We start from the raw sequence: 23283 nt of genomic DNA on the forward strand, positions 1-23283 counted from the left end.
TACATGGTAGCACTTTAGACATCAGTTCCATCCTACCTCCAACGTAGAACAAAATGCTTTTCTTTTTAGCTCTTTTTGTTTTTCTGTTTCGCTAACCCAGACCTCACAAAGTGTCATATTCTTTTGATTTTACAAGACAAATATGTTGACAGTCCTCTTTATGATCCCCAGCTGCTAGTTTGGAAAAGGTACATCCTCTCCTACAGAGTCTAAATGATAAAGTGTTATTTATTTATTTATCATTACAAAGCACTTCAGCCAGCATTCTTAAAAGCTGACTCTCTTTCTAATATGTCTCTCTCTCTTTATCATTACAATGATAGACTTTTTTTTTCTCCTCTCAGGTTTCAGCATCAAAGCAGTGCCATTTCCAAATGCCATCTTGAATGTAAAAGAACTGGGAGGTAAGAAACTCATTCTTTGCCACATGAAATTCAAAGTGTGAACGTGTTTACATGAAATGAAGTCCCACCACATGTCAACAGGTTAATTTGCCCCACAATAACTTAAAGGTTTAGTGTTTAACTTCCGCAGCCCCCCTGAGGAACTTTGAGTAATCATCAAAACATTGCCAATGCCTCTCTGACATTCCCTCAGGTGATCTAGCTCCACCCCCACTCGTCTGCAACCCATTTGCAAGAAGTATTACTCCCATCAAACTTCTGAACATGCAGGGATTTATTAGCCGTAGAATCCACTTCTTTTTGTGGGCGATTCTTGCCATGTACTCCAATCTGCTGCAGCTGTCTTGCTTTAATAGTGCTATGTTGCTGTGGCGCTTCCTCCTTTGCTCAAGGCCCTGGTATACTTCTGCACACATGCTGCACGCATGCCGAAGTGAGCATCGCTTATCGCACATCGCCTACCCTGGTATACTCACGTGTCAGGGTCCTGTAATATCTGACTTCACCATCGGGTGGCGGTGCAAGTCTGTATGCCGTAAATAGGACGCATTCCTACCAAAGAAGAAGAGCAACAATGCTACAGCTCCCTCGGACACGACTGGTTTGAGCGGCTCATCAGCTGAAAGGTCTGTCAGGCAGAGGAGTCGGGGTGTCAGGGTTGCCAGGTCAAAGCTTTGATGACGATCTTTGCCGACTACTTCTTCTGTTGTCATTTTTTTTTTTGCCTTGGGGAGGGGATCTTAATACTCCAGCTACCAACGCGTTCTTGGCACGCAGTTCCAAAATCTCTGCTGCACGCACAGGCTGCGCGATGCGTGTTGGGTTTGCAGAAGTATAACAGGGCTTTCAGTCTTGGTTGTTCCTGCACTGGTATGTCACAGATTCAAAACACTGCTATGCCGAGAAAAGGGGAGATTTGTGTTACAGACTGCAGTTTAAAGATCCCATATTATGCAAAATCAACTTTTTAATCATTTTAATACTTACATTTGGGACTCTGGAGTTTTTCTGTCCGTAAAACTCCTCACTGAGTGCTGGCGAGGCCAACAGCATCTGGAAACCGGAAGTCCGCGAAAGGTTTTATTCTTGGCTCCACAGTGCAGCACAGTCCTACTCAAACTTCCAGCCTCAGAGGATTTATCTGTCCAGTGGATACATGTTATATATGACGGCAATGTGCCTGCTAGAGCCTGCAAATTATCCCTTTTCCAAAGTGCGTTCTGAACAGGGCTGTTTTGACAGGGTGATTGAACTGCTGTGGTGCTTCATCTTTATGGTATTTTGACCAAAGCATGTCACAGACATGTTCATTAGGACACCAGGAGAAATAGAGTATACTATGGGACCTTTAAGTATGCATTGGAATATGCTTTTGTGGTACAAAACTGCAGAGAGAGAAAATATTTTGCAATCAGGTAATAATGAGTTGCTATTTTGTTTAACAGCTAAACATACTAGTACCATTGAAAAACAAACAAACATATTGTTCATTATTTTTTATGCAACACATTTTGTCAATGAGTTACCACAGAATATTTTTTTCCAAAAAATGTGGTTTGATCCTCTCATACAAAGCAAAATTCCATCTTGAGGCTTTTTTGTGATGATACTATTTCATCCTCACCACTGATTATATACATAGTTGTGTACGCTTTGGATGGAATATGTTTGTTTTTTACACCCAGTAGCATCACACCTTTGGATCACACACAGGCATTTGTGTACAGACGTCAGAACTGTTAGCGTATCCTGAAGTAATTCTACAATCTGCAGACTGCTATTCCTGGAAATGTCCAGCACTCGAGGAAGCTGTTTAATAAGCACAGATGAGGGATCTTGAGGTGGAGATACGTAAACAGAGCAAATGTACTGGGAGGCCTCCTCTTCTCAAAGGGGAGCCATGAGAGTGAGATCAGTGCTCTCTTCTACAAGTAGCTTAGTGACACTGTGATAATTTATTGTTTTGAGGAGACTTAAAATAATTTATGTTGTTTTTGTGGACTATTGGCACATGACAAGGGCAGTGTGTATTTTCAAGGCTCACCCAACCTAGCCTCCTGAAAACATGAAACACACACACACACACACACACACACACACACACACACACACACACACACACACACACACACACACACACAAGAGGCACCAGGGGACCACCAACGAGGGTACTACCAAATTTGGACCGAGTGCATAAGGGGGTTTTCAAAAGAGGTTTTCTGGATTGGGTCAATGCCTGTCTGATGGGACATTATTGTGGTTGGAAAAACACTGGTCCCATGGATGACACGTTTGATTTAGGGAAGTTAGTATTGGCTGCCACCACAGGATGATGAAATCTGTTCTCGTTTTCTCTTTGCCCCCCCCTCCCCTTGCCTAGACCCTCACTACACGGCTCCTTTTCTTGTAAATGCACAGAGCACAAGAATTTGAGTAATTTATGGTGCCATCCGTTATGGATGAGTTGGGGAGAGCGAAAACAAGCATGTGATGTTTTGACGCCTTTGGTGACTACTTTTTTATGTGAATTTAGGTTCTTGTCTGAGGTGATTTGTTGACATGCAGCAATGTTGCTTGGCTGAGTGAACGCATACACATATTGTTCCAAAAGTTAATTACATAAATATGGAGTCAGGACAGTTGGTGCACTTTTTAAGTACGGGTTTGATATACAAGTGTTTTCTGAGTAAACAGCCCCTTACTGCACGTTTTGTACCTTCATCAAAACTTCCCTTTCTGACCCTCTTCTATTTTCTTACTCTGTCCTTGTGGCCTTAATATAAACAAAACCTGTTTGGTTTCGTGTTATTTTGCACAGCATCAGTGATGCAGAAAAGTGATGCAAGATGTGATGCTAGCACCGTGGTATTCATGACCCCCAAAACTTTACAATACCTCCGTGGCTTTAGTTAGCCTGGACTAAGGCAAACAAAGTAGCATGTTGAGCATGACAAAGTGATGCACTTCACATGTATTTCCTTCATCTCCCACTGAATTTCAATTTGGAATCCTGTCTTTATATTGTATATTGTTAAATGGAAAGCAATTATACATGTGACCTTAAGTCCTTGGCAGTAAATTCAAGCCACTAATGCCAATAAAGGTCCAAATGTGTAAAGTGACATCTTATGGTGAGACTGCAGATTGTAACGAATGTAGGACAAGGAGACTTAAAACATAGGGACGCAAAATGGCAGCCTCCATAAAGCAAGGTCCCTAGAAGGTTTATTCTAAGGCTATAAACAAGCAATTTTATATTAGCGATTATACAGTTACAAACATACTACTTGTAAATGTTACATACTGGACCTTTGACTCTCTGCTGCTTCTGACAAAGTGAGAGAGTTGAAGTGAAAATAATTCACCGTGCTGTAAAGTATGTGTAAAGCAAAAGCAGAGCATCTGAGAAACATGTGAAAACAATTACCTCTGAGGAGTAAATAGTGGAAGACTAAAGACTGAACAGTTTCTCTCTAGTGTTCTGTTGAGGATTTTTTGGGCGTGTCTAAAAAATACGGTTTGAAGACGCCCCCCAGATCCATAGTTGGCATAACTCCTCCTCAAAAGCTGTATAACTGTATAAAAACCCTTGGCGCGCTTTATCCGTGATTTGCCGTTCACTCATGAGTCATTGCACCTGCTCTTACACTGCTGCCTTTGGGTTGCTAGCTAGCTGAGATTGTTCTGTGTAGAGTTTTTCTTAAATTCCATTTCTTCCATTATAATTTTGCTCAATTGGTTTAATTGATGGCTCAGTTCTGTGATTTGTCCACATTTTCTGCATCACACATCCTACCAAAGTCGTAAAAATGTTGTTTTTACACATGTTTGTTCAACAAGTGGTTTGATACTACTGGAACGCTTACGTTTAAATTCAGTACAAATACTGATGAACAGTGACGTGCACCTGCTTTGGTCCCCACTAAAGCACACACACATACACACTTCAACATTTGTAAACACACTGCTGCTCGTCATGGATCTTTTAACAGAGCTGTGCTGCAGTAGAGGATTCCACTCTGAAACAGTGCTGTTGTAGGGACACCTTTCTTTTGGAAGTGAGCGAGACAAGTGCAGTGTTAACACCCTCATTTGTTAATAAAATGTATTATATGCAATGCCCATATTAGGTCAGCGTTTTACACTTCAATAGTAGACCGGAGGGCATTAACAGAAAATCAGATTTGTTGAGGCGTCGACTTCAGTGGCACAAGTCAACAAACCCTGAGTTTGTGCGCTTGTGTACACAATGCAATCTCCGCCTTTGATTTGCTTACACTTATATGTGTTCCCTGACTACCAATTGTCAGTCACTTCATAAAAAGGGCAGTGACGTTGGTGCGTGGAGGGGAAAACTAAGCGTCTGAAAGTAGTAGCGTCATCATGCACGGCCATCTGAAGCGTCATCCGTGCGTTCTGTGCGCCTTGGCTGCCGCCAGCTTAAGCGTTTCCCACTTTATGTTAAGCACAATTCATAGAACTTTAAGAAAAAGAAAGATAAGTTGATCTGAAAAAAGAAGTCATGAATCCCCTAGTAGAATGTGTCCAGTCTTCTTACATACATTAACTTTTTATGGTCAAAAACCTCCTAGTTGCTGTAAACGAGCCGATAGAAATCTCTCCTCACTGAAGCTCTCGTCAGCCGCGCTGTTTCAGACTGAAATCTCCCCCCAAGAAGACAGACTGTGTTGTGATTGGCCAATACCTGGAAGTGATGTAATCAGCACACCAGCTCTCAGAAGCGCAGCTCCCCCTCTGGAATGGTGGATGCACTGCTACTCATTATCAAAGCATTGTTTTAACAGTGTTCAAAAATGGCTTTGTCACGACTCCCCGCCGCAGTCCCTTTTACGCCTTTGACCTGGAGTCAGACCCAGAGTCAGAAGACACTGTCGCTCGTCAAACACCTCCACAACGGACGTTATTCTTCTTCTGCGGTTCAATGTACGCAACCGGATGTGGTCGGACTACAGCCCGGACCAGGATGATCCGCTGTTCAGGAGAACTGCTGTTTACGTAACCGGACCGGGTTTTTTCAGAGATTTCGCTGAGCCCGAGATTACAATACAACACAGCGTTCTCAGCAGTGGCTGAACTGTTTGTTTCGAACCTTCAGGGCTTCATAAACAAGAGAATGGCGCAGATACACACCAAAAAAACTGCGTTAATTGGTTCTTTCATTCTATGGGAGCTTTAAAATTTTAAGTAGGTAAGTAGCTAAGTATTGACAGTAAGTCAGTGTCAAGTGTGGCACCTTGTATTAAATCATCATTCATTTGAAAACTGTAAATAGAGACCCAGAGATACCTAGAGCTAATTGATAAATGATTTAACCAGTGAGCAGAAACACTGTGGTAAACTTACAAAATTGTAAAACGAAAGGTGCAGATTAAAATAAAATGTTGAAATTGAGAATTTTGCATCTAGCGAGCCAAACTCCAGCGAGCATTTGCTGTCCATCTTGTGCCAGGTATCAGGATTGAGTGGGAAGGGCACCTCTGTGGATGCAGGGAGCGTGCATGAGTGTATGAATGCGTGCATGTGTCTGGACAGTGACATGACGTCGAGTCTAGACGGACCATTTCACAGTGTGCTTTCATGCCACGCAATGACAGCTGATGAAGAAGTGGCCCTAATAAGCACTACTCGCTGCTGTGGTTATTTAGTGTCGGAGCTTTTGATTTGAAGTAGACTGATAGATACGTGATGGCTGGTGCACGGTGTTCTTGTTTAAACAGTATTTGTCACCAGACAACACTGTTCTATATATAGCATGTATGTGATGTATGGTGGATATTATAGAATATATGTATTGTTTCAGTATGCCAATTCAGAGGAATTCAAATGAACATATACTGTACATGTGATGGGTTTGTGTAAATTTGAACGTGAGACTTTAGATCCAAAGAGTTCACCTTATCATCAGTTATACACTGATTGGACACGACATTCATGCTGGTATCCGTTTTTAATTTTGCTGCCATTCCGTCAAAGCCGCAAGACCGTGGAACTGAAACAACAATATAAAGCCTCCTTTCCACTGGTGCCACTAACACCCTCTAACATCTGGCCTTTGTCTGTGGTGGGAATGGATACCATCGGCATGCACTCATGGGTGAAATGACTCTGCAGTGGACATGGCTTTTTACCGGCTTCATCTTTGAGCAGAAGTAATGTCAATGTGACACCTGGGTGAACATAATAATTTCATCCTCTACTATTTAGTTCTTTCAGTGTCTGTACCTTTTCCATCCCTACATGATGATGTGCACTGTGCAGCTTGTGATCTAAAGTTGTTTAGTTGCTGCTCAGTTTCAAAGAGGTCCTGCAGCAAAAGACACACACGCATGCACATACTCTCCCCAAGATAGGTGCAAAAAGGGATACTCGGTCTTCCACAACATTATGAAATAAATAGCTAGTTCTTATGTTCCCGATCAGCCTAAGTCCACAAATGAGTCATACAGAGGAACACAAGGGAAGATGAGCAAGAAGCAGGCACATCACAGAGCATTTACCAATTGTCAGTGGCCACCAACAGGCAAAGCATGCATGTGAGCACATCTCGGAACAAAACCACTACATTTTAGTCATTACAGACCCAATGTGGTTCTTGTTTGTATCAAACGGGACCACAGTGTGTGCTACTTTGCCCATCAGGGAAGCTTTTCTTTTGCACAGGAAGAGACCTGACGAAAAGTGAATTTGTAAATCGTCGCTGGGGTTAAAAAGCATATGGTTGCACTAACAGACTGGTTTGATTTTTGACTTGAGAGGATGGCAATGTAACTGCTCTCCCTATTTTAGGCCTCATTCAAGAAATATTACCCCCCACTTGATGCTGGGTGTTTTGACATAAGACTGTTTTCCAAATGTTTCCAAAGTGATACATTTTTCCAACAAGAGCATATTTGGATGGGATAATGTTTCTGACTGTTACTTATTAATAACACCTATTATTTCAAATTGGCAAATGTTTATTGAATAAAACATAACCAACAGGCTGGAAACAAGTAGGCAATATATATTTGCCTATAAAAAAGGGAATTTGTAATTTAATGGACATTGATATCTTGAAAGTATCAAATCGACTCCAGCCAACATTCTGCTTACATTGTTGTAAAAGGTTTGCTTTAATGTGCAAGAACAAGCATATTACCATGTTCATAAGACCTTTACAGTGGATTGAAGGCTTGGTTAAATGGGAAATATTATGCAAAATTAACTTTTTAATCATTTAAATCCTTAAATGTGGGACTCTGGAGGCCCCATCAGTCGGCAAAGTGTGAAAAAAGAGGACTTACTCATGTTTTTGTGGTCCTCAGTCTAAGTACAGGAGATAAAACACGTGATGTTGCTGCGATGGCACGTCAAAATGCGCTTAATTCCTGGAATTGTTGTCTTGCAGAGCTCCGCTTTGTCCCTAAAAAATGCGAAAGTGCTGACGAGGGCAACAGTATTCGAAAACCGGAAGTCAGCGAAACGTTCTATTCTTGGCTCCACAGTGCAGCACAGAGTCCTACACAAACTTCCAGCCTCAGAGGATTTATCTGTCCAGTGGATACATGTTATATATGACGGCAATGTGCCTGCTCGAGCCTGCAAATGATCACTTTTCCAAATGCTATTTGCGGTTAGCTCCCAGTAGCCACTATGGCTGATGTCATTTCCTGTCCCTTAAGTTTCGTTTGACTTTCTTTTAGGACCTTTAGGACCTTTAAGGTGGACCTAAAGAGATACTACTAAACAGAGTGTTCTGAACAGGGCTGCTTTGGCAGGGTGATTGAACTTCTGTGGTGCTTCATCCTTATGGTATTTTGACCAAAGCATGTCACAGGCATGTTCATTAGGACACCAGAGAACGGTTAACTTCGGAGATAGGGTATAATATGACCCCTTTAAAGTATAGTGAGAGTAAAACATAATAAATACATTCATTGGTAAATGCACAAATACTGTACACAGCTATGCTATTTCCTAGAATAATGCAACCTGGAGGTGACTTTTCTGTAAACTCGCTCCGTCAGCTGCATAAATGAGGGTCTGATGTGTGTTTTGTGCCAGGCCTCACGCAGGAATTGTTTGCTCAAAAACAGACACTGCTGAGACTACAAGTTGATGGGTGTATCAACAGCTGAAGTGTTTTTCACCTCACTGCAGCTTCAGCCCCAGCTCATTCCTCAATGAAGTAAGCAAACTTTATTACTAGAGGCCTCCCTCACTAGCACCAGCAGTCCCTCCCATCACTTTATTATAGCTGTGTTGTTCAGGTAGAAAAAAGGAAGAAAAAAAAAGCTGTCTGCTTTTTGTTAGAGAGACTTTAAAGAGTTTTTGCTTTCAGTGTCTCAATTTCCAAGAGTGAAAAAAGACAACAACATTGGGTAACATGTTTATAATTTGTTCTAGGTAAGAGCTGGCAAACGTGTTAACAACAGTAGACGGAAAAGAGTTGGGTTCAAAAGAGTTGTGAATATGAACAGTTGTTGTAATTTAACGAAACCAAATGGAAATACGGGGTAATATACTGTGATTTAACTCCAGATGTAGATTCAGTGTAGATGATCACATGCTGTCTGTTGCAGATTAATTCAGAAAAAATACATCTGAAAGTGAATTTTGAAGTCTAGCACAAGACTTAAAGAGCTTTCAAGTTTTGCTGTCTAATTGGTAGCTCATGTTTTACTGATAAAAAAACATTAACTAATCGTCACACTTTGTAGAAAATACGTAACTGGAACCTTGTTGCCACTTGTGTGTGGCCTCGGTTCGATTCCTACACAAAGGCATATCCTTGTGGTTGACTTTCATTTCAGTCACAGCTATTTCTCTCCAGGTGTTTCCCCCATTTGTGTTTCTTCGTATTCTTTGGGCCCTGGGTTTTACATTTGTGGATACTGGCTGACCTCTTGGCACAATCCCTACGTAGTCACATACACGAGAACAAGACGGTGATGTTTGCTTCTAGATTCTTGTACTTCATCATTTTAATACAGATATAAAATAAATTGAATTAGTCCTTTATCAGTCCCGCAGGGGAAATTCCTTCTCTGAATTTAACCTACCCTTTACTACAAACCTTCCTAGAATTAGGAGCAGTGGGCAACAACTGGGGTACCTTGCTCAGGGGTACCCCAGCCTTTTTTTTTTTGTTACCTGGTGGGGACTCAAACCAGCAACTGGAACAGCCAATCATTTCCTATCGCCTCATCGATTGGGCCGTGCAACGGACTGGCAACCTGTCCATGGTGTTCCCTGCCTTTGACCCTATGTCAGCTGGGATTGGCTCCAGCTCCCCGTGACCCTCATGTGGAGGTTAAAGCGGTAGACGATGAATGAATGAATCAATGAATGAACCAGCCAAGCGATTGGTTTTATGTTTCCTTTACCATTTGTTTGAACATTTACAGAAATTAATAAAGAAATTTCACTTTAACCATGAATCCAGTATCTCCAAAACCTTCCGTTAACATGAAATCACATTTCAAGCACATTTGAAAGCAATTTGCTGTTAAAGGGATCATATTATACCCTATTTCTCCAAGTTAAAGCAGCTCCCTGGTGTCCTAATAAACGTATCTGTGACAAGCTTTGGTCAAAATACCATAAGGATGAACCACCACAGCAGTTCAATCACCCTGCCAAAACAGCCCTGTTCAGAACGCTCTGTAGTAGTATCTCTTTAGGACCACCTTAAGAAAAAAAAAAAAAAAAAAGTAAGAGGAAACTTAAGGGACAGGAAATGACATCAGCCACAGTGGCTACTGGGAGCTAACCGCAGTTAGCATTTGGAAAAGTGATAATTTGCAGGCTCCAGCCGGCACATTGTTGTCATTTATAACATGTATCCACTGGACAGATAAATCCTCTGAGGCTGGAAGTTTGTGTAGGACTCTGTGCTGCACTGTGGAGCCAAGAATAGAACGTCCCAGTGAGCGTGGAAGTCAACATCATGTGTTTTATCTCCTGTACTTGGACTGAGGAGGACCACAAACATGAGTGACTCATCTTTTTTGCTGACTGATAGGACCTCCAGAGTCCCGAATTTAAGTATTTAAATGATTAAAAAGTTGATTTTGCGTAATATGTCCCCTTTAACACACCAGAAAGAGACTTTGCTGTGTCAGTAAACTGTTATAGGGCTGCTACTAACAATTATTTATGTAATCTATTAATCCGTCGGTTATTATTGACCAGCTGTTTGGTCCATAAAGTGTCAGAAAATGTTGAAAAATAATGCTTGGTCTTTCCTAAGGCTTGAAATTATGATTATCTTAAATTACTTGTTTTGAATTCAAACCGAAGTGTTCTACTAGAGTTCTAGTAGAGTTTGCTACTGCTCCACATGTGTTACATAACTTACAGTATAGTCTTCATGAGTCATGTCTTTCAAATCTCAAACCATGCATAAATGTTGCATATTCATGTAATGTGTGCAGCGCATCGATGAAGCAGTCACGCACCTTGTTGTGTCATCCGTAGGCTGAAAAAGGTCTTGCTTGCTAAAATGGTAGGGCAGATTCCTATCATTCTCATCCCAGAGAGGGTTATTTGACCTCAGAATGACATCAAACATATAATATTGTAATATAGTAATGTTGTCAGGAATTTATGAATGGCATAGAAACATATTTTTCACATAAGTCACAGAAAGAGTGTTCAAACGTCTCAAAAGGGGGTAGCAAAGTAAAAAGAGAGAATAACGAGGTCTTACTCATCGTGCATGTATTGGATTAATTATTTGTTGTAGGGCTGCCAGCATCGCCCCACCCCACTTCAAGAATCATGACGTCATGTTTGAAAGGCCTCCTGTGAGACCCATAGATGGCAGAAGTTGCCAACGAGACCCAACGAGAGCGGACGGACATTCCTCCCATTTCCAAAAGAGAAACTTCCGAGTCAATCTCTCTTGTGCCACTTTGTCTGATAGCTTTCTACTCCAGTGAGAGGTGTGAGTAGAAAGAGTGGGGGAGGAAATGAAAAAGGGAGGGCAGCGCATGAGGTAAATGTCACTGAAAGCACTTCGTGATGTTTAAACATTTGCCAGCCTCACAGTTTGTCACTTCCTGGCAATTAGTTTGCTATGAGCCACAACAACAAAACAACAGTGAGATTGTCAAAGGCAGTAAAACCTCACCAGACAGAAGAGGATCATGATCATCCTTTAAGAGCAAATTCGTGCATGGGAATATTTTGTACATATGGAAGATGGTGGAAAACGTGAAAAGCATAGCATGCAGCTGAGTCGGTGAAACTTGAAGTGCAAGAGCAGAGAAAAAACTTGGTGATGCCACCAGCTCTGTTGTTTGTCTGTCAAATTCTAATATAATTGAAAATAAACTTGGCGTGATGGACCTTTTCCACAAATGTTCAACATGAAATAATAGGACACTCACATGTAACATTAATCAGGGTTCCACTTCAGGTTTGAGAACCAGGATCATGCTATTGTTCATGTGTAAGTGTAGGTCACACTGAATGAATGACACTTGACATTTGTTTTTTTATTGTAAAACTGCTAAGTGTTCCAATAAAATGATTGATAAATACTCTACATACAATATGCTTAAATATCCCATATTATGCAATATATTTGGGTCTCTGGAGGCCCTACCAGTCGCTAAAAAAGTGTGAAAAAAGATGAGTCACTCATGTTTTTGTGGTCCTCCTCAGTCTAAGTACAGGAGATAAAACATGCATTGTTGACTTCCGCACTCATTGGGATGTCACAGGATGCTAAATTCCTGGAATTGCTGTCTCACGGAGCTCCACTTTGTCCGTAAAACACATTTGAGTGCTGGCGAGGGCAACGGAATCCGAAAAAAATGGAAGTCTGCGAAAAGTTCTATTCTTGGCTCCACAGTGCAGCACAGAGTCCTACACAAACTTCCAGCCTCAGAGGATTTATCTGTCCAGTGGATACATGTTATATATGACGGCAATGTGCCTGCTAGAGCCTGCAAGTGATTCCGGTATCTATCCATCCTCTACCGCTTTATCCTCCACATGAGGATTTTGGGCGGTGCTGTGACAATCTTAGCTGACATAGGGCGAAAGGCTGTGCCACACAGTGGACAGATCACCAGTCCATAGTTTTTGAATTTCAGTCAAGGACTTACGGTAATGAGAAATATGCATGCCAAATCCTGTTTGTGATGACAGGATTGGTAACAGAATGTGTCACAACAATTTCAGACTTCAAATTTGAACGTCTCATTGTCAACAAAGCGCATTCTGATTGGCTGATGTAAGGTCTTACATTGTCTTGATTGCACAGATGCTTTCTTCTTACGGTGAGCATTTCTCAGTCCTGAGTATTATTGGTGTGCAATCTGCAGACAGGAAATGAAGTCTGAGTTTGTTTATGCAGCTACGATACAAATAAAATTGGGAAATTGTGTTCAATTTGGATGGGTTGTGATTTGAGAGTTGGAGTTTATTGCCCTGAAATGTACCTATCAAGGTTTGTTGTAGTAAGCACATGATAATGTTTTGTTTCAAGTGAAAATGACTGAAGTCTGTGGCTGGTTTAGGTTTCCAAACATTTTTTTGTTTTTTTTTTGTTTTACATTTTCAAAATTGTTCTCTTGTTCTTCAAAAGTATCGCTTGCACGGTCATAAAGTGAGAGGTTTCGAGGGAGGTGGTGGTAAAAGCAACACATCTGACTCATTTTTGTGAGTAAGTAGGTCTCTTCTTTGGATTTGCTTGCATAATTAAGTTGAGCTAAACTATTGTGGATGGACATTATTGATCCAAATTCTCACATAGAAAGGGAAACATGTGTTGTTCCCAGTGAACCCATAGTCAGGATAGCCTTGAAGTAAGCCCAGACTCAGTGACGAATCCAGGCAGTGAGTGTGTGTTTTCACTTTAAACTCTGGGGATCACTCCTGTGTTTTAACAATGACTTTGGGAGCTGCTGGGAAATTTGGCATGGAAAGAGTATGAACTTCATACAACAAAAATGTGTTGTTTTGGTTTTTACACAAAGTGATACTATAGACATCGAACTGAACTCTACACGCATGTAACAAGATGATTGTTTCCTATTTCCTTTTTTTTTTTTAAGGTCACAAAAGAAGAAATCTGTTAGAAAATCTAAATGAAGTTATATTGGTGATAATCATACCCTTTTTCTTTTCTTTTTTAAAGCTCCAGTGCAAAACTGGAGTGCTCTACTACCAATTATTCCCCACTTCTCTCTCTCTGCACTCACATTCTCCCTTTATATATCTATACATATATTGAGAGAGAGGGCACTCCGCCTTCTGCTGTGCAATTTTTATTTTAACAGTCTGTGTTGTGTCTGTCTTTTATTGTAATTTTCCAAATAAAGTTTAATCAATCAATAATGCTGTCCAGACTGCGTCTAGGAAACTTCGAACTGCGTGGAGGTCGAACAGCAGCAGCAGCAGCTGTGATTGGCACGCACAGGCACATAGTCAGGCAGTGGTTTTTAGGTGCGCTTGTAGTCGTCCATCAGTAAATATCGCTGGCGACACAAACCACTACAATACTGAGGAATACAGAGAGAGTCGTGCGGCGCTGATGGGTTTAATCAACGTTGTGTGAACTCATTTGGCCGTGGTTCGACTGCAGCGTACATTTGTTTATGTTTAAAAGTTTTGCACTACAGCTTTAATGTGACTTGATGTGCTTTATTTACATCTCTGCAGATTCGGTTACATTCTTCAGTAGATATGTAAGAAAGTTCTGTGTTTCTATGTAAATGACTATAATGTTTTGATTCTGCACAGAATTCTTCTCCAGCAGCAATTGGTGCTATTGTTGTTAAGTCTTCACAGTGACATCACTCATGCTCGTGACATCTCCTAGAGGCTGACTGGCACCTTTTAATGGTCTAACATCTGTCCACAGGAGCCGACAACATCAAGAAATATTGGAGTCGTTACTACCAGGGGTCACAAGGCGTCGTCTTCGTATTGGACAGTGCGTCATCGGACGAAGACCTTGAAGCGGCACGAAACGAGCTTCACTCAGCTCTACAGCACCCACAGCTCTGTACACTGCCTTTCCTCATCCTTGCCAACCACCAGGACAAGCCTGCCGCAAGGACGCCAAACCAGGTAACCTAACCTTGTTGTAGGGCTGTTTGTTTATTCCGTCCCATGCATCTGACGTCAGTTTTGCATTTATTAAAAATGCTAGTGCAGAAAGGCAACACTGGAAAGATACCACACATCTCAGGAATGTACTTTGGCCTGAGCCTAATGGTTTGTTACTTCACCGACAGACAAGATGTTATGGTTAAAAGGTACAGATTTAGATGCACACATACACACACTTTTGCTACAATGTCCCTCATGGGGAGCCTTATGGAGTTTGTAAGTGGGATGTTATCACTATCAGTTGCTCTAGAATACTCACTCGTGTTCCAGACGCACATAAAACACAGACGTGCTCGTATGCATCATCTGCCTGGAGATGGGACTGTTTGCATTTGCTTGTCTAGACCACCAGTGTAAGTATTCTTCAGTGCAGTAGGACATGACAGAAACATGTTCTACTAGATTCTATTGTAAGCCAAACTGAATATAAATGAGAGGGACCCCGTGACCCCGTGACCCCCACCTGAATCAGTTTTACTTGCGAAGCAGATGATAATGTCATGGAAGCCTACAAATCCTATAGATATTTTATATATGCAACCGTTTTCTTTTAAACCTTTAAACAACAATGCCTTCTTAATTTGCTTCATAAGGTAGCCAATTCACACCAGTGACATGTGCTCTGTCATGTCTGAACCGCTGATTCATCAGTTTATGATGATATAGACTTTTCTGAACTGTTTGCAAACACTGATGACACATGAGACCGGCTTAGAGGAACAGAGGGATGTGCCCTAAAGGCTTACACAGTAAGCTGCGATCGGGTGTCTGGTAAAGCTAATGCCCGTATTGATGCAGTTTTCATACTATGCTCCGCTCCATTTGCTCAACATCATGAAATTTACATTAACGGACTCTGTTAAGTGCTGTTAATTGTAACAGAGCTCAACGTCAATTTCTTCCCCTCAATTATACATTTACTGTATCTATTTAGTGTCTGTGAATTGTTTATTTATGACAAGCTGGTGATTTCTTGTCTTCACGGGCAGGAAACGGTTAAATGTCAGTAATGAACTAGATTACACTGACAATTACTCACTTGTTGAGTCTCAAAGCACTGAACTCGGTTGCAAGTACAGAATTGATGGTCTTTTTTGGCTGTGTGTGTGTGTGTGCACATTCATTATTTGCAATCCCTCTGTGTATTTGAAATGACACAGTCCTTTTAAGTGTTACATGCTCATGTGTGCATATAATCGTCTGAGTCACGGCTGTGTCACTGAAGAAGCTTAGTGTTCAGTGAGTCATAGGTAATATTTGCTAAGATACAAAGAACAAAATTTAAGACCAACTATGAAAGATATGATCAACTCCACTTGGTCTCTTCATCTTTATATCCAACTCATGAACCAACTCGTGTGTGTTTTCATTAATGACAGCTTAGCTCCGCTTCCTGTCTTGAGTCACACTGTTATAATAAAATACAAAACAGGTGTAAATACTAAGTGCGAGAGGTCAAAGCTTCTGTATGTTGCCCAAATATTGGCAAAACAGCTAGTTGTTGGTTTCCACTTCCCATGTTACAAAGATACTGCTTTTACTTTGTTTTAAGACACTGTGATGAATGTGTACAGCACACTAATACAAACATTTAAACCATTCCAATTAAAACAAAACTTAAGGGACAGGAAATGCCACAGAGGCGACTGACGGCAATGTGCCTGCTAGAGCCTGCAAATTATCATTTTTGGATACATGTTATATTATAACATGTATCCACTGGACAGATAAATCCTCTGAGGCTGGAAGTTTGTGTAGGACTCTGTGCTGCACTGTGGAGCCAAGAATAGAACTTTTCTTGGACTTTGCGGACTTTTCGGATACCGTTGCCCTCGCCAGCACTCTTGTGTGTTTTACGGACAAAGCGGAGCTCCACGAGACAACAATTCCAGGAATATAGCGTCTTGTGACATGACTGAGTCATCTTTTTTCACACTTTGCTGACTGATAGGACCTCCAGAGTCCCAAATATAAGGATTTAAATGATTAAAAAGTTGATTTTGCATAATATGTCCCCTTTAAATAGATGTAGATCCAGACCACAAGTATCAGGCGGCTTATTAAAGCTTAGTAAAATATTATTATTCATTAAAATTGGTATTTATAAGCCACATATTTATTTCTGTGCAGTAATGTAAATGTTGGTGACTTTTTGTTACTCTGCTACGCACTAGGCCCATAGCTTCAGTATAGTTTGTCTCCAGGAAGTTTGGGAATATTTATGTCTTCATATGACTTATTAATAAAGGCTGTCAAGATGCTTTACTGTAGAGCCGAGTTGCTTAATATTAAATGAAAGTTACATGAAAAGTAGCAAGGTACACGTAAGAGACAGGTGGTAAACCACTCTTAGCACTGGCCTGGCTCCTCCAGTATAAGTGCAGTGTGTCTCCTCAGCTCAGGATAAAAGCCGAATCGAAGAAATACTACTTTGTATTACGTAGAAAACCGTATCATTCTGAGACACAGGGTTGTCGGAGGCTGATACATTTCGGCCTTGGGGTGAACTCTAGACAGGGATGCAGTATCTCCCACGACAGGACGACAATTTATAGCGTATCACTTATTTATTTAGGTTATGTGAGCTTGCGCCGCGAAACACCAAAGGAACGGCTGCATTAATTGACACGCAATCATTGCGACGTAATATGTTGTGTTTAAATTCAAGGAAATAATTTCAACTGTTGCACAAAATGTTCACAATTTTGTCAAAAGCATGTTCTCAAATGAGTCTTCCTTACCTCCTCACACTGATGCGGTAGAAGTGGCTACATCATACGTACAACCTCGACCGAAATAATCTTCCATGTGCACGCATCCTCTAAAGGTCTCGTATAACACACCATATATAACCGCTATGCTATGTGTGTTTTCATTATTGATGAGAATTTCCATTAGCTTTTTCTTGAGTAAACGAGTCACGCTGTAGGTCAATGCACATTGCTTTGAGATGTCTTGGGGCAGTGGAGCTACTTCACTGAAACTTTTGCTTTATACTTTATAGAAGCGTTGCATAGTTCACTAGGTCATCACTGGGTTAGGAGGGGAACAATATACACACTTTTTAGAGGAGGTGAATTCTTTTTTTTAAAGATATTTCTCATAATATTACAGTGAGAATAGGAAGCAGCCCTCTGTTAATATTCCGGCATTGATGTCGTGTAGAATTTCCTTAACGTAAGTAGTTTATCTTTATGAGTAAAGCTTGTGATAATGCTCAGGATTACAGTAATTCCTAACACTTAAAAAAAGATTATTTTTCAAAAAGCGGTCATAACCTTTGATCTACCATAACAATTTGCTTTTGGAGGATGGTTGTATGGTTTCATCCTTTGTAATCCCTTTGAAATGTTAAAATGATTTAAGCTCGTCTAAATGTTTATTCGACGGATCATTCTAGCTTAAAACAAGAAGTCATACGTAAGGCTTTGTATATACCATAAGTGATGCATGGACTTCAGATTTCCCCTTCAGTGATATAAATGGATTTCTAAGAAACTCCTGTACACTGGAAACTGGTCTTCAGAATATTAAGGCATAACTGCATTCATCAACTTGTACTGGAAAGAAATTTACACACTGTCACAATTTCAATGCCTAAAATTAAACAAATATGTTTAGAATGTATTTTAGCTGCTATCCTGTAACCTTCATATGACACAAACATAATTTTTTTGTTTTTTTAGCAGCTTTTAAACAAAGAAAAACGCAATGGTATATTTGAAACTGGTTAAAATTAAAACACAATGTACACTCCTCCACTCACTCCCATGCATGTCACTTTAAAATGTAAAATTCAGACTAGCCGATTTGCCTGTTTGGGCTGCTCTACGCCACCTTAAATCAGGGCTCTTACCAAAACTATACATTAGAGCTGCAACTAACAATTATTTCCGTCATCAATTAATCTGTCGTTTGTTTTCTCGATTAATCGTTTGGTCCAGAAAATGTCAGAAAATGTTAAAAAACGTTGATCAGTGTTTGTCAAACCTGGAAATGATGACGTTCTCGAATGTCTTGTTTTGTCCAAAAAACCAAAATGATTCACTTTGAATGATTCATTTTTCATGTGGAGCAGAGAAACAAATAAAATATTCACATTTAAGAAGCTAAAACAATCAGATATATTTTTTTAATAATGAAAAAACCTTCAGCTCTACCATACGTAAAAGGCTTATTTTCAGGCAACAAAAACTGAAACAATTTTCTATTTGTAAGCAATTACACAGTTATATAAATATACTTATGGGTAGTATATTCAATTTCTTTCAATAAGCCCTGCTAAATGCTGCACACTTGACCTTTTGAATTATAACAAAGTGGCTAATGGAACAATAATCAGTGGCGTGAAGGATGTGTAATCGAAGAAGCACTACCTATAGATGCACTTGCATGAATGCGTGTGAATGAGCAAATGGCAGATATAATCTAATGTAATTTAAATGTAATGTTAAAATGCTTCGAGTGGTTATTATGACTAGAAATGCACTATACACATTTAACACAGACCTTTTCCCATTTAAGCAGAAATATCCTGGGGCATTTTCCTCCTTTTAAATTGTGGTAATTTGTTTTGATATTTTTGTCATCACAATCTCAGTCATCAGTTACTGTTGACATACTTTGACATTATTTGAAGAAGAGAACATCAAAATATAAAAGTTTTAAATGATCCCATGTGTAAATATGAAAGAGCACTTTCCCTAGGTCACTTTTTATATGGTGTATAATGTTACAGCCTTGGCTGAAAAGGAAGCGTGTGGAGGAAACCATGCAGTGTCTGTCTCTGTAGGTCTGCATGTGAACGAGATTGCAAAATTGGATAACGCCCACGGACGAATGAAATTATGTATTCATGCAGAGTTTTATTGGAACACGTTGAGGTTTTGCAAGCGTCCTGCTCCAGATCCCGCACTTTGCCTTTTAAACTCTGCAATCCTCCGAAGGCAGCAGCTGCACTGCAGGTTGTTTCCTCGTGAGTGTTTGACAAGCACCACCCATGAAACAAGCCCAAATTTAGTTGGTCTGAATTCTACTGGCAGCTCCTCTGGCGATGACACTATACACAAATGACGTCTCCATGTTGGCTTTCTTCTCACAGCAACCGCTCTGTTGATAGAACAAGGTGGCTCATTTCCTTAACACACACGCTTTGCAGTTGCTAGTGCTGTTTTCTGGGGCAGTCCTTGTTTACGGGTGTCATATTAGTGACTTAAGGTGTTCCTTGCACTGCCAGAGTGAAGGGTCAGAGAGTGTGCCGGTGGGTCAATACAGCGTAGCCGGCGTAGGCCTGTTTAGGCCTCACTGGGGCCCTCTGTGCTGGTGCAAGTGTTTTTTAGGATCAGGGTAGGTCTGGTGGAGGTAGAAGAAAACGTGGGACAAAATTCCTTGTTGACATCAATCTCCTGCCATTGGGGGGCCCAAGGAAGCTGGGGAGGAGTGGAGGGGAGGTCACCCTGTTGATATAACACCTCAACAAAGCAGGTCTGTTTGGATGGCTGGGCCTAATGGACTGCGTCCATGAAGAGCTCTTGTTTTTAAAGGTTCTGTTTGCGTAGTGAACAGAGGTAGTGGGTCCTTTTGGTTCTATTGAAGCCTGTGTTATCAGAGGAAGAGGCAGCACACGGGAAAGATGCTGATGATAGGAGAGTGAAAGAAAAGCCGGGTAGAGCTGGCATACAGAATACAGTAAAGAAGAAGATATGGGGGGAAAACAGGAAAAAGGGTTAGGCTGTAATATCTAACCTTGAACCACGATGTGGTTCCCCTCTAAAATTGAAGACAGAAGCACTAAAACAGTGTGGTCGAAGTCCCCAGAGGAGTCAACGGGAAAAGCACACCCTCATACTCTCTGTACCTTTTTTCTTCTCGTTGACAGGTTGTCCTTCACTCATTCGAACAAACACTCCAACTCTAATTAATCCAACAGTCCCCCCATTATACAGTCGGCTCTGAGGAAATTTAACAATTCCTGGTATGAATTGGAACACATCTGTTTTCAGTGTACCAAGACTAGAAGAAGAAGAAATCTAATGTGGCTCATGCTTTTTTGACCGAGTTGCACCACACAGGCAAGCATCCACTCCAATGCGTCATTCTCTCGTGTCACATCAGCGAAAACAGTCAAGTGAATTACACATGGTGTTGATGTTTAAAGAGTTTTTGAACTTTTTCGCCTTGATATCGGGGCAACTGTAGCAAGAAAAATACGCTGGAGGCAGTGACACATTTTCACCTCCTCCCCACCGCCATGCAAACAATCATAAATCATCAATTTGCCGTGTTTTGACAGAAGCAGACGCACACTAATACTTGGACACATGTGGCACATTGATGCAGATGTTGTTGTTTTTTTTTTTCATATAAGCCACATTTTTTTTGCTGTCAGCTGATCCTGAGCCGGTATCATTTTCCCCAAAAATAATATTTTCTCTTGGCTGCTGTTGACCACTGTTGACACAATCACAAGCTAAGCAGAGAACATCTCCTTATATGCTGTCAAGGCACACATAAACACACCCCATTTCAAAAGGAAAAGCCCCTCAGAGGTTGAGCCCTACTGTAAACCATGAATGACTTTTTAGCCATTTTAAAAGTTGATATCATCATACTGTTCTGTACAGTCTGTGAATGAATAGAAGTTGGAAGTTTGACAACATTTTTGAGTTATTTGGCCGCGCTGTGAAAATGTCTCTTTGAGTACGGCTGCCATCAGGTGTGTTCAGACCAACATGTCTGCGTCTATATTCTGCATTGTAACACTTACGTACTGTGTGTGTATGAATGTGTCAGAGACGCACAAAAACACACGGACGGGGGTGATCCTGAAATGCCATCTGATGAGTGGTGAAGTGAGACTTTGCATCTGCACTGCATAGATTAAGTCACAGTTGGCCAGTCACCTTGAAATTAACCCTTCATTTACTTGCACACATTTTCATTGAATCATTTTTTAAGCAATTTATACTAGGGCTGAACAATTGATCTAAATTTGATTGAAATTGCAATATACAGCCTACTGCAATCTCATGAGGCAAAATTTGTGTCAAAATATAATTGTCTTGATCTTTACACATCTTATTCTACAGACTGAGGAGAACATCCTTGTTTCTTATAGATCTGTATAAATATCACACATTCATCCCATATTATGCAAAATCAACTTTTTAATCATTTAAATCCTTATATTTGGGACTCTGGATGTCCTGTCAGTCAGCAAAGTGTGAAAAAAGGTGACTCACTCATGTTTTTGTGGTCCTCCTCAGTCTAAGTACAGGAGATAAAACATGCGATGTTGACTTCCATGCTCCTTGGGACGTCACAAGACGCTAAATTCCTGGAATTGTCACGTGGAGCTCCGCTTTGTTCGTAAAACACGTGAGAGTGCTGGCAAGGGCAACGGTATCCGGAAACCGGAAGTCTGCTAAGTCCGTGAAATGTTCTATTCTTGGCTCCACAGTGCAGCGCAGAGTTCTACACAAACTTCCAGCCTCAGAGGATTTATCTGTCCAGTGGATACATGTTATATATGACGGCAATGTGCCTGCTAGAGCCTGCAAATGATCACTTTTCCAAATGCTAACTGCTGTTAGCCTCTGTGGCTAATGTACTTTCCTGTCCCTTAAGTTTCCTTTTCCTTTTCTTTTTTTTTTTTTTTGAAAGAGATACTACTAAACTGATTGTTCTGAACAGGGCTGTTTTGGCAGGGTGATTGAACTGCTGTGGTGCTTCATCCTTATGGTATTTTGACCAAAGCATGTAAGAGACATGTTCATTAGGACACCAGGGAACTTGGTTAACTTGGAGAAATAGGGTATGATATGACACTTTTAAATTTTAAAATCTTAAAAAGTTTTTATTTTTTTTCAATGAAAATGAGAATAATGATCTCCATTCCCTTTGATATCGCGAATCATATTGCAATCACAATTCCTGTCAAAAACATTACAGATATATATATTCCAAATTGTTCAGCCCTAATTTGATTGTGTCTTTGCTCGGCTTCACTCTTAATATTTAGTCACATTCCTATTTAATTAAAAGCCTGTAGAGGATTAGGATTATGTTTTTAAGCCCTGTTTTATGAGCATTTTTAAAGGTCACAGTACAAAGTTGTGCCATGACTGCTGTGTTTTCAGCTCCTTAAAAAGGTAGTTGCGGTAAGAGGGTGTGCCAATTTCATAATTCTCCCTGCTTTCCCACAACTGCAGCGTTAGAATACTATCAGTTCCATTGATAAAACACTTGTGTCAGGAAGTGTCAAATCCCAAGCCTCTCTCATTTTCACCACTTCCCTCGCTTGCTCTCTTATAGCACTCATTCATCTGCATTCATTCATCTGCCTGGCTATGATTACTGTTTCCTGACACAACACTCCTTTCAGAACATTGTGGTTAAAATACTGCTTGTTAACTGTAATAGTTGCTTGAATCAGGGAACTTTCCGCCAGTAGTGTAGAGTCCAAGTGACAACTCTTGTTCAACTCTGGACTCTGTTTTGGTAGATCGCTGTGAATGTAATACATGCACCCACTGGGTTATTCTTTTATGGTCTGGCAAAGTTCATGTCACTCATTCTTTCATCTCCTTCCATGTCCTCCATTCTCTTACCTCACTTTAAAACTCCCAGTTTGCCTTTAAAAATGTTGAGCCCACTCCAGCATATAAAAATCTGTAACTCACTGGAAGGCTTGTTTGCTGGAGGGAAAAACCTCATCAACCACACACCTCTGCGGCCAGTTTTCAGTTCTCCT

The 23283-nt window shown here is 40.7% G+C and overlaps 1 protein-coding gene across 1 annotated transcript in view; it reads left to right on the plus strand.

Moving 5' to 3' along the window:
* Positions 1–23283, plus strand: part of LOC310939703 (ADP-ribosylation factor-like protein 15) — a gene marked incomplete at both ends in the record, with an annotated part of 87977 nt that overhangs the window by 28761 nt on the left and 35933 nt on the right. Inside the window, 2 exons of the mRNA XM_083904518.1 lie at positions 345–404; positions 14281–14489. Of these exons, the coding sequence (XP_083760644.1) occupies positions 345–404; positions 14281–14489 (269 nt within the window). The remainder of the gene's footprint in view (positions 1–344; positions 405–14280; positions 14490–23283) is intronic.

Source organism: Microchirus variegatus (genome assembly GCF_963457635.1).
Source record: "Microchirus variegatus genome assembly, chromosome: 18".
Classification (NCBI taxonomy): Eukaryota; Metazoa; Chordata; class Actinopteri; order Pleuronectiformes; family Soleidae; genus Microchirus; species Microchirus variegatus.